Raw genomic sequence first — 15954 nt, forward strand, 5'->3', positions numbered from 1 at the left:
AAATGTTCATGCGGAAATCTATAGATCGGTCTTTAATGAACTTCTTTCTCTGTTATCTAATAGTAGCCTATATTTATTGTCATGCGTTACTGTCTACAGGCCAAACTAATTTTGTTAAGCCTGTAGGAAATGTAATGTACCTTTTACTAACCTAGTGACTTGTTTTAATATCTGTGTTCATGATTAAATGCTGCTTACAGGTATGTTTATTTTTCTATTCTATTTTGACTGATTTGGTTTAGAGTCTTTCAGACATTAAAGGGAGTTAAGTGATTTTTTTTTGTTAAATAGCTTTATGTGCTGATAGTAATTTCTATAGACTCAAGTGTGTGTCCACGGGTCTCCCTGTCTAAACAGAAAATTGCTTTTCAGGTCGGAGTAGCCTAACCTCGCCCACCAGGTTTATGAGTAGCCTACCAATTTACAGAATACGGGATTAACAAGTAAATGTGCAGTCATCAGACAAAATTGGAACTGGGACACAAACTGAATGCTATTTTTCAAATTTAACAAACTTCTCTACGACGGCGCTGTACGCATAAAATGTCCTTTATGAAAATATAAGCTCGCAACCTGTTTGTGACGTCATACTTCGTCCTTGTTTATCTGTATTCTGATTTTGCATGAATCTACGAAGGGGAGAATAAACCAGTGGTTCCCAAACATTTTATCTCAAACCCCAAAAGAGATTAGATTTTTGCCCCGGGACCCAAACTAGTGAAAATAGCAGAATAGTGTAGATCGGCTATTTTCACTATTCAATAATAAACATTTTTCTAATTTATGGAATTTCTTAGATTTTTCTTTTATTTATTTATGAAATTACGTAGAAACATAATTGCAATTTTCTAATGTTTTGAAATAATCAAAAACAAAACGTAGGTAAAAAAAGAAAAAAAAGGTAACCATAAAAATAAAAAAAAGAATGTGTCCGCGACCCACAAATGGGCCCCGACCCAGTGTTTGGGAACCAGTGGACTAAACGGTGCTTAGTTTGCATGAAGCACTAGGCTCCTCAGTCTCAGCAGCAAGGCAAGCAGAGCAGACAGCAGAGCAACATTTCCTGTCAGCTCACACACACACAGAGCTGAGGAGGAGGAGAGAGCGAGAGGGATGGCAGAAAACAGCTCCGAAACAAGCGGCGGCTCCGTGCATCGGAGATGTTTGGCTCCTTCTTCCCCGGGAGAGAGAACCCACCAGGCCGTCGCGGCGTCCAAGTGGATCCGCCTGAATGTCGGCGGAACCTACTTTCTGACCACCAGACAGACGCTGTGCCGAGACCCCAAGTCATTCCTGTACAGACTGAGCCAGGCGGACCCCGAGCTCGACTCCGACAAGGTATGCTATTGTTGTTAGTGTTTCTCAAACGTTCACATTTCACGGGTTCATTTGGTTCCATTTTGTACACTGTCAGAGTTACAGGCGTGTATATGGGTCCATTTAGACTCACCTAAAAAGGAACCCACAGAGTCCCTGGAATCCACTTTGAGAACTAGCCTTACATTAAGACTTTCCTAACGAGACTTTTGCATTGTGACCGTTGGGGACGACGGTGCGGAAGTCTCGGTAGGGCAATCTTAATGAATGTAAGGCTATTTGAGAACCACTGTGCTAAGCTACGGTGGTATGTAAAGTAACTAAGTACATTTACTCAGTACTGTACTTGAGTACACGTTTGGGGTCTTTCCTTAGATCTTTACTTGAGTATTTATTTTCCAATGTCCAGTACTTTTACTTCTACCCCACTACATATCAGAGAGGCAAATATTGTACTTTTACTCCAGTACATTTAATTGAAAACTTTACTACTTACTGGTTATTTTGTAGCTTATGATTATTGTTTCAAAACATTAATTAACCACCACTTCAATCCTAAATACATTTCGGCCATTTGAAAATAGACGAAATACAACTAGCTCACAATGTAGGTGTAGGTCTGCTATATTTTTTATACATTTGAAAATGTAATGGGACATTCTGCATAATGAGTACTTTTACTTTTGGTACTTTAAGTACATGTTGACGACAATACTTTTGTACTTGAGAATGCCAGGACTTTTACTTGTAAAAAGAGTAACTGTATTTCTACATTGCAGTTTTGATACTTAGGTACAACATTTGAGTACTTTTTCCACAACTGATGCTAAGCTAGCTAGCTTATTGATTTAAAACTTGCATTTATTTAAAAGATATATACACACAGGCGCGCTTATTTCGTCCAGTGTTGAATAAACCAATTGGACACTACGTTGTCGTTCTGGTTTTGTTTTTGTCACCAGTTGTGTAATTCCGTAAAAAAGTTGTCGTTGTGTGTCTCTTGTGCAGTCGAGTGGCGTTAGCTTGCATTCTTTCTTTGTAGCTAGCTAGCGTTCAGCTAAGCTATAGATTCCGACAGTCCCCACAGCCCTCACACATCAGCTGGTGTCATTTCACTTATTCGGTCATCCTTATTCTGACTTGATGTTGATTTTTTGGTATATTGCGTTGCTGAGTTTTGAACAACTAGTTCAATTTAAATGGTGTGTAGTGGTCTGATGATTTTACAAGACTGACTGACTGAAAGTGCAAGTTGTGACTGTAGTTATTTAACAACTTTCCTCCTTCAAGGCCAATACAAATGCGTCAAGGGGTCAAATTGTCTTCTAATTGAAATAACTTCGTTATTGCGTTATGGTTTTGCACCGTCGGGTAAATCGAACAGATGGGACTTCAGAACTAAAGCATATTGATATTTGATCTTGGCGGTAGAAAGTTCCGCCCTTTTCTATAATGGAATAATGCCCGTGCTGTCTTGCTCTGCCTGGTTGGTCAGCAATAAGCTGCTTCTATGGAGACCCCTAGATAGATGAGTGCCCCAGGCCCCCAGCCTTTGCCAAGTGGGGTGAGGTGCTGCTGACAACCAAGAGCCAAGGGATGATGTCACCCCTCTTCCCTGAATGGCTGCATTGGGCAGGAATCAGGCCCCTCTCTGTTCATCCAGCTGCCAGTAACAGCTGTAACCCCCCAGTACTGTGAAGTATCCCCATATTGGTGACACTATTGTTGACTAATAGTTTTGTCTATTTGTCTATTTTGGCTGTTCCATTATTGGATATTGTACCAATCCATTTATGCCTATATGTTTAATTCTTCACAACGGTGTAGGCCTAATCACGGTTCATATTGTCATGCAAAAATATCATAATCTCTGAATAATCTAATCTCTGAATAATCCCTTTTTTTGATGGCATACTCTGATGGCATATGCTGCTGCTATGATGCCCTGTCCTTGGTGCATTGTGTCTTTTTTAAGCCGATGACCAACCATCAGTCTTCCCTGAGTAATGAGAATTGGTTTCCTGGTATTTTCACATATATAATTTGACTTCACATTAATAATTTATTAAAATTAAAAGAAATGTCATGATATCTTGATGATCAGGCCCCGCTTTATCCCTCTTTCAGCACATGCTGTGTACATGTTTGAACCCCATGTACGTATATCTGGCACCTCATGCAACCCTTGCACATGACCAGGAAGTTCCAGAAGATTGATTGCTAACTCAAGTGCTCTGTTTTTTGGCAAACTCAGTATTGTGTTTCCCAGCCGAGGAAATGTGTGGCTCACTTTAGTCACGCAGTCTGATGTGTTTCAGGAGGACTCTTGAGGAGGACTGCATTATTCATGTTGTTGATGTGAAGTCTGTTTTGCACATTGTGGAAAGCCAGGGAGAAAGTGTACTCACAGAACTGTCATAACTGTTGACGGTTATAGATAAGTCTCTAGATAAAGGTTTTATTTCTCCAATTGTTTATGGTTCACATTTTGAAAATAACAATAGCATGTAATGTCATTACTATTGGTGAAAGTGGTGCTATTGTACTTTTTATAATTATTATTAAAAGTGCCTTACAGAAAATATTTCAGTGAGCAAAATATTGTTCTGTTTATTCTGGACTATAACAAACGGATGTACAGCAGTCCTTTTATTGAATTTGTTATATTAATGTGTAATAGTGGACAGCTCTTCTCAAACAAACCCAGGATCATTCAAGTGGAGATTCAGCTCTGTTGTCTTGGGAGTTTCATACATTTTTCAAGGATTCCATCGCGTAGAACTCTTGTTTCTTTCGCATTCTTTTCATATTCATATCCGTTTGATGGCTGAGAAGCTAGTCTCTGAGGGGCGAATGAGAAATACAGGCGCATTTAGTGCAGGCCTGGGTTTCCGTTGTATGTCATGCCTGAGCACATTGTGGGAGGCAACGTAAATATTTAACGCTGATATCATCTCCTTCACCACTGCCTCCAAACAGCTCCTTCTCAAACTAGTGCCACTGGCAAACCAGGGGGCAACTGCACTCCAGGCTCATTGTCGTCTATCAGGCCATTACATTTACAAAAGATGGCCTGTTCAGGAGGCCCCATCATCACATTTCCAAACAACAGTGTCGCCAGCTGGAACTCGGGACCTCCTGACGACTGATGATTCGTCAAGCAGAGTAAATATTTTAGGTTGTGCGTCTCTCTCTCCCACTTGATTCTCAGTGTTTTATGCTACGGCTGGTGCCCTGCCCAAAGAAAGCGCTGGACAGCAGTGATTTCCTGCTTGCCAGCCTAGCCTAGGAAAGCTTTTAGGCGTCTTCCAAATCGAGTTGTTCATTTATTGCCTGCAACATTCATATGTCGTAAAATGTTCAGGCAAACGTACTGGTGGTGTTTGCGTCCTGCAAAATGGGGTGGGTGTGTGTGTGTGTGTGTGTGTGTGTACTCACACACAGGAAATATAAACATTGCACTAAATCGACACTTTTAAATGTATTGAAATTGGATTGGAGATGGTTTCACATAATGTAGCCTAGATGTAATGGGTGTATTATTTAGAAGACGGAGGCCTATTTGACTATGCCATTACTACTTGTGCTCCTGAGGGACTTCCACTTGGCTAGACTAAGTAACTACAGTCATGTGACTAGGGAGGATCTACCGCAGCATCTTTCAGGCCCATGTCCGCAGGGTGCTTATATTCAAGCTCAGCTGAGGTGAAGGCGGCTGCCATTAATAAGGGTTCCATTCTTTTTATTCATGGCCTGTACACATTTGCTGATTGGGACCATTTCACGTGATGATTGAAAGTGGTATTTTCTTTTTGTTTCGTGTACAGTTGAAATTTGTGGATGCAACAATTTCATTTGTCAAAATGCTATTCCAGTTTCCTGTTATGTAGGAGATGTGACACATTCTGTAGCAGTGAATTGAGCACTAAGATCAGACCTACATGTTGGATATACAGTATACAGGATATTGAGTGCCATGAAAGGTTGGAATAACAGTAGTAATGACTCTTTTGAAAGCACAGTGTACAAAAAGTGTTTCACAGACAAAACAAGCAACTTCAAGTGTTGAAGCCAGTTGTTGTAGGTATTTTTCACAGTATCCAGTTTAGTGTTACAATTCATAACTTTGGAACGGGTATCAGACTTACAAGGTTCATGTATCTGGAGCGCCTTATTGGATTTCCATGTGTTTGAAGGGTGGGCCACTGTGGTATTTCCTGCGGGAGGATATGTGTGTGTGTGTGTGTGTGTGTGTGTGTGTGTGTGTGTGTGTGTGTGTGTGTGTGTGTGTGTGTGTGTGTGTGTGTGTGTGTGTGTGTGTGTGTGTGTGTGTGTGTGTGTGTGTGTGTGTGTGTGTGTGTGTGTGTGTGTGTGTGTGTGTGTGTGTGTGTGTGTGTGTGTGTATGGGAAAGAGAATGATTAGGTTATACAGCAAAGCTTTCCTCTCTCTGAAACCCACCATCCTAATTAGACATTGTTTACATTCCCCCTCTGTCAGTCAGCACTTATCTGTAGTCCTCCTTGAATTTGCTCATGTTAAGCCATACTTTGAGCCAGGGCCATCATCTGTCACCAATACCTTATTTGGTATAGGCTAGGTGCATGTGTGTTTTCACTAAACTAGTTATGGTGGTTTTCATGGGTTATTGTTACACTTGATTCAGTGTTCTTTCAATATTTTCTGACATTGCTACACTTTAAAACCAGATTAAAGGACAACTTTGTTTTTTTACAACAAGGGTTCATATTTTAGATTGGAATTAGAGAAAAGAAAACATTTGTGTTAAAATGTTTTCAATTACTTCGTTCTATTGTTTTAGCATGTTTAGCGTGGTAAAATGTGGGGGCATGCATACGCATGGGGGCATGTGTACAAGTGGCTAAATATGTATTGTTAGACATACTTGCAGTAAGCCCAGAAGTCACATCTGCCCATGAAAGATTGCGATGCATCTTGTAATGGGATTATTCTGTGTAAAAAGACATACATAGCCACTTGTACGCATGCCCCCAGCCACTCTAAATCGATAGAAAGGAGTAAATGAAAACATTGTAACTCATCTTTTATATTCTTTAATTACAATCTAAAATATGAAAGTTGTCCTTTAAAGGGACGTTTACACCATGCACTAAAAAACCATTACTCATGATAAATTTATAAAATGTTTCTACTCAACATGTGTCTCATTGGAGGGCTGAGGCCCCGCCTACTAGTGACAGATGCATTTTTATTAATTTCTTTGTACATTTTTTGAACAATGGCTTCTATTATAGCATGAAAATAGCATTTTCAGGAATAGAAATAAAGCAGTTTCTATTGGAATGTCAATAGGTGATTTCATTGGTAGGCAGGTTTCTGAACTGTCCACAGCCCTCCTCTGAGACACAGATGGGTTAGACAAAAATGGCATATATTATTATGAGCATAAGTGAATTATATGAAGATGTGTTGAAAATGGCTGAATTCATCCTTTAACAGAAAAACAAGCGATACACATACTAGCAATACTGATTATTAAATGTATGCAATCAAACAGCCCCTCCACTACTGAACTGGATGGTGCTAACAACTATATATGTCATATTTTGCCTTCAAGTCCTTGCCCACTGAGTGCTTTCAGTTGCACAGCATAATCCAACTCATTAACTGGACCACCATTTTAAGTCAACGGTCTACCTTTTCCACAAAAGCTGTGGATCGTATTTTATAATCTTTCAATGTGGTTTGATAGCTTAATATTTGATGGTAGACACTGAGCTCTTTGAGTAGCATACAGTATGTAACCAGCTGTGCTGAAATTACCAGCTAGCTAAAATTCATTTGAAGAAACAACATTTTGGGGGACCGTTTGGGGATGTTATCACATTATAATAGACTAACGGGAGCGTTTCTGTATGTTGTTGCCTGTATAAAATCATTTGTTTCTTGATAATGTCTAAAGGTTTTTGCTTTATTGGAATGAAACATTTTTATGTCATGGAAAATAATTAACCTAATTCAAAGAACCTGTCAAGCTATAGCAGTCATTTTACCTCCAGGCTCTTCACTCGGCTATCTTGCTAATTAAATTAGGTTCTCCCTTCTTACTCTCCAACCTCACGTTAATGGACTATTTACATTGAACTAATGGACATTCTGTTTCCATCAATATTCACAAAATACTACACATTAGGTTCTATTCACTTCTGTTTCACAATAGAATATACATTGGTTTCTATACATTTCTATGTACAGTACTATACCTCATCTCTAAGATGTTTTTTTTTTATGGCTTCCCATTAAGACACAGAACCCACAGGACACTCAAGCGTAAGCGCATGGATGATGCTTTTCTTCTGCTCCCATGTTAATGAATGCTGCGGTTCTCACTGGCCGTACATGTAAAGAATTCATTTCTGCTCTGGGCGGATTCTCATAGAAATGTGTATACACTGTCACCTGACCATGTCACCCACCACCAGCCCACCACCACGAGTTAGTAAACCCTGGCAGTCCGCCATAGTTTAATTTGACCCACCATAATCTCATAATGAACTGAATTGTTATTGTTAGCTTATTCTCCAGTCTTCATAATATGAAGACGAGTTAAGCTTTCAGAAAATGTATCGACCAACCCCTCTTGTGAAAATGCTGAATGTCATTAAACACCTGTAACAGATGTGCATGCTGTATGTTTTGGTCTTGTGTATATCTGCGTAACTACTGCACTGGGATTTGTTGAAATACTCAAAACACAACTGTCTGGGACACCTTTTGAGCCTAATGCCAAGTAATACAGTGTGTTTGGCAGGCATTCAGTATCAGATATTATATTAAGGGTGCGTTCGGAACGCACCCTATATTGCACAGCGGGATATACAGTATCTGAACCTGAATTCAAGAAAGAGGATCGCTGTCATTTGAAATGATCACCGATCTACGCTTTTGGATCTTATAAGATATTGCCCTCGTCTGAGAGAGCTTGTACTTTGTTTTCCCAACCTAAAGGTTTGAGTTGTGTTATTCTTATTGTGGTGTGAGATGGGATCAAAAGGTGTGTGTGTATGTGTGTTATATGTTAGGTTTTGCACTTAGCTTTTCTGTAGCTTCCTTGCTCCTATGCGGCACTCCTGTTTACACATATCCCCAAGGCCCTCTTCCCCGTGCTCACACTCGCCTCCCCCCACACCCCCCTTCCCCCCCACACACACAACACACCTCCTGGCTGTTTGTCGCTCAGAGATCCCCGGTCCCTGGGCCCCAGAGAGAAATGGAGAACAGAGACTCTTGTTTTTCATTTAAAACACTGTCTCCTTTGTCTGTTTGCTTAATCACAAGCCAGTCCCCCCAATCACTGCACTAGCCTAAATCGGGGTCACCATCTTATTGTTATGATACAAACTGATGTGTAGGTTGGTTTTACAAATTACCCTCCATTTCGGCGGTATAATGCTTATAAAATGAGATGCAGAGCTGTTTTGAATCAAAGGTTTTCTCAATATGGTACTTGAACATTTGGCTTGTGAAGTTGCCTCGGAGTCTGAAGTTGACCTGATGCACCTAACAATAATTGCACCTGTCACCTTCGGTCAGATAGAAAATGATAATGTCAGTTTGGTATTCTTTTAACCCATTTAGAACGGGTACACATTATTGTGTATCATTATTTTATGCTTTAACTATTGAAAAATAGCAGATATACAAGCTCACAGCGCGGCACCGAGTGCCGCGCTGCGAGCTTGTAGATCTGCTATTTTTGAAAATTAGACTTTTGACCCGATTCTATAAGTGTCTTTTGAATCCTAAGATTTTTTGAAAAACCCATTTTTCTACCTGTATGTCAGCAATCTGACCAGCCATCGTCAAAGAAAAGGTCCTTTTCACTTAACTGGAGCTCAGTTATTCTGTTCTTGAGAGACTGCGATGTCAGTGGTTCTCAAACCTTTTCATGTGAAGGACCCCCAAACTAATATGTATTTGGCCACGGACCCCCATCTCAAAATATCAAGTTCCAGGGACCACCCAGAAGCAAAATTTGAGTTACAAACGTTCGCTTTGAAAATACATATATTCAAAGATTTGCACACATTTTCACGACTCTTTTCAAAAATAGCAGATCTACAAGCTCGCAGCGCGGCACTCGGTGCCACGCTGTGAGCTTGTATATCTGCTATTTTTCACTGGTTAAAGCATTCAATAATTCTAGGCTTAAGCAGCGGCAATGCCAATTTTACCAGCTCTACTAAACCAGTTCAGCATATCACATGGGCGAATGGACCCTTCCTCTCTCTGAGTCGAAAGTTTACGCAAGTGCAGAGGACACTTGAATTCTAGGCAAACATGATTAGAAAGGCCCCTTGTTTCCAATAATTGACTAATGAAATACTTTTCAAGCAGTGTGGCATGGTTCAGAGATGAGGGTCAGTCTGCTCTTCTCCAGAGATCGGGCCTTTCTTCTTGGTTCTGCTGAATGTGCATGTTTCTAGTGTCCTGTGTCATTTTGATTGACCAGGGCTAACAACGATGACAACCATTCTTCCATCAACTGTTTGTAGGGAAGGTTTGAGAATGGCCAGAAGTCGAAGTACTCTGTGTCTGCCTGTTGGAAATATTCACTCAACAACTGGTGAAAAGATGGTTACAATCGATTGGGAATCTGATAGTTTACAATTTCCATAGACTTAATTAACCCTAGATGTAAATGCAGTAATTTGAATAAACAAATTGACAAATGAGGTGGTGTATCTTTCATATTATTCATGTTGAAGATAGTTTTAGAAATGTGTTTATTGATTGAAATGCAATGTTTATTTATAGCACTATCACGTTAAGACAACATGACATTGACCATTGTCATCGGTGTCTTCCCTAGCTAATTAATTGAATAAGTGATTTTGAGCACAACCCATGCAAAGTGCTTATCAGACAGACACACCTGCATTCAGATTTGGATTAGATTCCGTTTGTTGAACCCAATGCCAACATTGTTCCACCTCCCCTTTCCCCTTTATTTTAGTATTGTTAAACGTATAGGTAATAAAAAAAGATTTTTTATTATAAAAAAAGATTTTATATTTTGCTACACAAAGAAGTTGTCCGACTCTGCTGTATTCGCACCACAATTCATAAGTGATGGTTGAAGGAATGTCTTGTCAAAAGCAGAAATGTCCCACGTGGGTCAGAACAGCCCAGCTAACACTGTGTAAAGAAAAGCAGACAGCCCTTGAAATGAAGCACGATACAGAATGTAGTGTAACGGTGTGACCTGTACAGCTTTGGCCTTGCTGTAATTCTTCTTCCCCCACTGTATCCTCCTTGTAGGGCCACCTGTACTTCATGCTTAAACATCAGTGAACGTGGAAGTGTAAGAGACTGACTCATAGCAAAAGAACTAGAATAGAATCCCTCTGGGTGCCTGTGGGGTATTTTTTGACATAGAAAAGGGGTCAGCCAACCAGGAGAGTTCAGAGATTCATTACAACAGAGAATGCTCTGGGACCTTTTCTCATTATTTGATAGATTAATGTGGTGTTGAGTTGAAGGTCCATGGCTTGTGGAACAGAGCTAGCTGTGAATGTCGCTCTCTGTACATCATTGAAGGCTTACCTGTATGCTTGGTCATGCCATGGTCTGCCATGTATGAAAACTAACAGAACATCAGTTCAATGAGATGTGTGCACAATGCACATCTTGTACCTGTTGATTTAGGCTAGGTTCAGCATAAGAAGGCAGAAATCATAAGAAGGCAGAAATCAAAGAGAAGTTACAATATCCAAACACTGGATAATATCTCCCATTTTAAAGTGTATTTAATGGGCAAGGGGTTTTTCATCCAATGCAAGGTGTTTGGGTGCGTATACAGCCCATCAAACCTTGTATGAAATGTCTTTTGATCGTTCTGTACAGGAAATGTATTTTTTTGTGGTTTGGTGTTAACTCGGTTGTGTGACACACTGTATGAAGTCTACGAACCGCTTAGCTATGCTAGTAGCTGGGCGATGTAGGCCAGCCTAGGCTAATTGTTTCAGCTGTAAGTTAGCCATGTTTCCTTCTGGTCCCCTCAGTGGATTCAGCCTGCTGTTCCAAATTCTGTTCTGCTCTAATTGCTTTAACCTCCTCTTCCTCCCATGAGACCAAGATCTTCTAATCACATTACTTATAGAAATAGGGGAATACCCAGTGGTTATGAAAGAATGAGGATCAGACCCAAGACCTTTGGGAATAGGGAAGTGCCAAAGCCACCATGCATGTGGCACTGTGTGCATGTGCCTACTCGACACATGCTTAGATTATGAGCTCAGCGGTTGACCTTATAACTTGTATGCTTTGGATCCCCTATACTGAGTTTCATTTTCCTAAATGTGAAGTGCGTCTTGCCTTAAAGTCTTCTAGTACTTATGATATGCATTTATGGAATTGTAATTTCACCATTGTCCCTTTTTTCCTGTTTCCTTTTTTGCCTCCAAAAAGGATGAAACTGGTGCCTATCTCATAGACCGAGACCCAATGTACTTTGGGCCGTTGCTGAACTACTTGCGGCATGGCAAACTGGTGCTGAACAGGGACTTGGCAGAGGAAGGTAAGGTTGCCCACAGAACATGGCATTGATATGGATGCCAAGGCCTTTATACCTCATGATATCATTGCTGTCGGGCAGAAACCTGTATTAATTAAATCTTTTAGTTTTTTCATAAATTCATTTCCTATCTTAAACTTCATCGATCTGCAAGCTTACATCGTGTTGTGAGCTTGTAGATCAGCTATTTTTGACTTTATCTACTACTCTATGATGAGTGTTGGTCTGTCTCTGGGTTTTATAGATGTTTTCCCAATGAACACAGTTAGTCACAACAGAGTTGTGACTAACTAATTACATTGGATCCATTTGAAACCATTATTTTTATTATTGTCTCCACCAGCCGAAAGGCGACTGTTTTTGACCCTGTCTGTCCGTCCGTCCATGCGTGTGCGCGTGCGTGTGTGTGTGTGTGTGTCCGTCCGTCCGTCCAGTTTGTTACCAGCTAATCTCCGGCCCGGGCGCTGCCAAACTGCACACACACTCCCTGGATACCAATTCAGAACCTCTGCCCAGATTTTTCACATTGGCCTGTTCTAGCGCCTGGGGTCAATTTTATTCCATCCTGATTTGCTAAAACTAGCTTCCAAAGTTTGGTCCGTTTTGAATAAAATGCCTGAAATCGTTAACTAATTGTGCGATTTGGGTGAAATTGTGCATGCACATTCCCGATAGGCTGAGGAATAAATGTCACTTAAAAAAATCAAATCAGCCTCATGGTGGCGCTATAACAGGACTATTCATGTTTTTACCTATAGCTCGACTGATCAGTGTACAACTTTGTATGTGCACTCCCTAGAGGCCAAGGGAAAACCCTTGCCCTGCATTTTTCATATCTGCCTTTTATAGCGCCACCAGGATGACGACTTATGTAAAACACTTTTTCCCCCTATTATTCCTTGAGATTTTATCCGAAAATCATGCAAATAAGTGCACAGTATCTCTATAGTCATGTGATCAAGACGGATCCATCCAATATTTCATATTCCATCATAATTGGCTAACATTGGCTCCCAAATGTTGTAGGATTGGTCCATTTTGAACAAAATGACTTAAATCATGAACACGGCTAGTGATTACAGAGAAATTCTGCACGCACATTCCCACTAGATCAAGGAACAAATGCCACTCTTTTCACATTGGCCTGTTATAGCGCCACCAGCAGGTCGACTTTTGCCAAATTAATTTTTGGAATTTTTGGTCACGGCCAAAGAAGACGTAGCACCCTTTTCACTTTTAGCGCCACCAGGAGGCCACAATAACATACCTGACCTGGTGGAGAGACTAGAGACCTGTGTTCGGAAGAGCACTGCTTCTAGTTTTACTTAAGTTATGTTTTAGACATACAAAGTTTTAACCCAACAGCAACTATGTTCATCTTGTCTCCCATTTCACGTGACATTCAGGCGTGCTAGAAGAAGCAGAATTCTACAACATCACATCGCTAATAAAGCTCATCAAGGACAAGATCAGGGAACGAGATTGCAAAACTTCACAGGTGTGTAAAAGGTGCCCCAGTGGTTGGCTGTTCTGGAAGATCTTTCCTTAAATTTTTCCTTAAATTAAACTAGTCCATACCCGTTCGAAGTTATGAGCTCCGAAAGTATGTGCAGAGATTTGGTTATGCACTGCACACGCAGAGTATATCAGGGATGGAAAGTAACTTTGTAGGCTACTTGGTACGTATTTAACAGTTCCAACGCTCACCCGCGACCCGCTACCGTGTTGTGGACCCACAGCGAGCACACACACCGCGGACTTGCCTGTGTTCGATGTCTGCGTACAGTTCAAGGTTGATGTTTAAGCTGTGCGACGGTTACAACACACACACACACATAGCTTAGTCTACCCAGTCCGTGATCCCGCAGGCATACATGCACAACCCGTCGCAGCGTCGCGAGCCAATTTGTGAGCCAACTCGCTTGTAATTAACTAGTAAGACTCCTTAGGGCGACAAGCGACCTCGCCCTAAGTCGAGCCATGTCTTGGCCATATGGCCAGTGATGTAAATTGGACCAGTTACCCTTATATGGAGACCGCTGGTACCCACATATGGAGATTCATTTACGGTATATGGAGATATGCTGTGAGAGCCCAAACATGCTTACTCAGTTATTTATCATGTGAAAGTCCTATGATGTCTATGCCATCTGACAGCATACCCTTTTATGCCCATACATGGAGATCCCTGTCTGTAGAACCAGCCACACAGATATGGGCTGTCTTGGCCATCTGTCTTGGTCATATATGGATTCTGTTAGTGTGGTGTGTGGCCTCCATATATGGGCATTCCCATATGAAATCCTGTTAGATATGGGCTTAATATTGATGACATCAGGGAACTCATATATGGGAATAAAAGGGATTCTGTTTGTGTGACGTCAGTGAAGCCAGAGCTTGATGTCAGAGCTGCAAACACATTCTGTTAGAGTGGTTCCCCTGACATCTGATCACAGTGATGTCAGAGCATGTCAGAGCGGCAAACCCATAGATCGTAAAAAAGTATACATCCAGACGTACGGATTCAGCATGAGCCGTTTCACATACTAAACCGCGACCTTCGGTCGCAATCAAACTTTGGAAGAAACAGCTTGAATGTGGGAGAAGTTAAAAAGGATGTTCCTCAGTGTCTGCACATGGTAATGATCATTGGGCATTCATAAACTGTCACACACATACACACACAAACACAGTTCAGATGATCGTCCTAGCTTGGGGGCTATAACCATGGCGACGATAGAATCTCCAGTGTACATAAAAATAAACGGCTTAGAATTTAGGATAACGGGTGTCGCAGTTGGGTGCAATGCCTGTTTACAAATTTGGACCAACTAGCCCTTACCCGTTCAAAGATATGAGCTCCCAAATGATGTGCAGTGTGTGGGTTATGGGATGTGCACTGTGCACACAGTATATGAGGGATGGAAAGTAACTTTAACTGGTGCTTGCATGATGTAGGAGCATCAATGTAAGAAACCCGTTTCTTTTAATGGCTCCAGAGATACTGTCCCCCCCCCCCCCCCCTCCCCCCGCCCGCCCGCCTGCACACACACACTCCCCCTTTGTGTGTGATTGTGCATGGCCTGAACAACAGCGCCCCTCCCTTAACATGTGTGGTCACAAAAGGTACTGTAGGCTAAATAGATATAGATACACCATAAAAATGCTAATATACAGCTTATGATTTGTGAAAGTGACAAACGGGCTTCACAGTTATGTCAGGTGTGTTCATATGCTTATGGTGATGCGATTTCAGATCAATTGCTCCAGCCACTGAGGAGAAACGCTGTGACACTCAGACACTCAGACATTCGCAAAATTATAGTATAGATTGGACGTGGCACCGTCATTTAGGATTGTGTTTTGACTGCACTGTAAAATCCTGATTGATCCATTTGGTTACATTTGTTCATTCTCAGAGTTAAATGAACACTCAGGACTAGGGCTGTCACAATTATTACATAATCGTCTAATCGCAATTATTTGACATAATCGCAATTATTTTGGAATAATCGCCATAATCGTTTACATGTTGAAAAATGTTTATATATGTTCAAACACTTAAAAAATAGCCGATCTACAAGCTCACAACGTGTCGCATTGCGACGCGTTGTGAGCTTGTAGATCGGCTATTTCCACTATCAATGTTCTTTTAAATGTAAAAGTTGTCAAATATGTCCTTCAAAGCCTACAAGCCAAACAGAAATGTAATTCTCAATGACAGAAACACAATTAAATTGTTAATCGCAATTATCTGAGTGACAATTAATCGTCATGTAAAATGTCACATCGTGACAGCCCTACTCAGGACTTTACAGTGTCTGCCCACTAAATGTAAGCAGAATTGCTTTATTCTGTAATATTGTAGCTGTACAGGAATTTGTCTCATGACATTGGTAGGGCAATCTAGTACAGTAGTAGGTTTTCACACTTTCTTCTGTTTTTGGAGTATTGTAAAATACTGTACCATTTCGGTGTTTTAAGAAGCTAAACTGCCTTTGTTGTTCCTCTTCCTTCTCCTTGTTTCACCTCCCTCCTCTCCCCAGGCTCCGGTGAAGCATGTGTACCGGGTGCTGCAGTG

The 15954-nt window shown here is 41.0% G+C and overlaps 1 protein-coding gene across 1 annotated transcript in view; it reads left to right on the forward strand.

Annotated features, from left to right (window-relative positions):
* The first annotated feature begins 1037 nt into the window (after positions 1-1037).
* Positions 1038-15954, forward strand: part of kctd5b (potassium channel tetramerization domain containing 5b) — a 24760-nt gene continuing 9843 nt past the window's right edge. Inside the window, exons 1-4 of the mRNA XM_080747444.1 lie at positions 1038-1338; positions 11768-11876; positions 13280-13371; positions 15920-15951. Of these exons, the coding sequence (XP_080603570.1) occupies positions 1114-1338; positions 11768-11876; positions 13280-13371; positions 15920-15951 (458 nt within the window). The 5' untranslated portion in view covers positions 1038-1113. The remainder of the gene's footprint in view (positions 1339-11767; positions 11877-13279; positions 13372-15919; positions 15952-15954) is intronic.

Source organism: Nannobrachium achirus, assembly GCF_963921795.1.
Source record: "Nannobrachium achirus genome assembly, chromosome: 18".
Lineage (NCBI taxonomy): Eukaryota > Metazoa > Chordata > Actinopteri > Myctophiformes > Myctophidae > Nannobrachium > Nannobrachium achirus.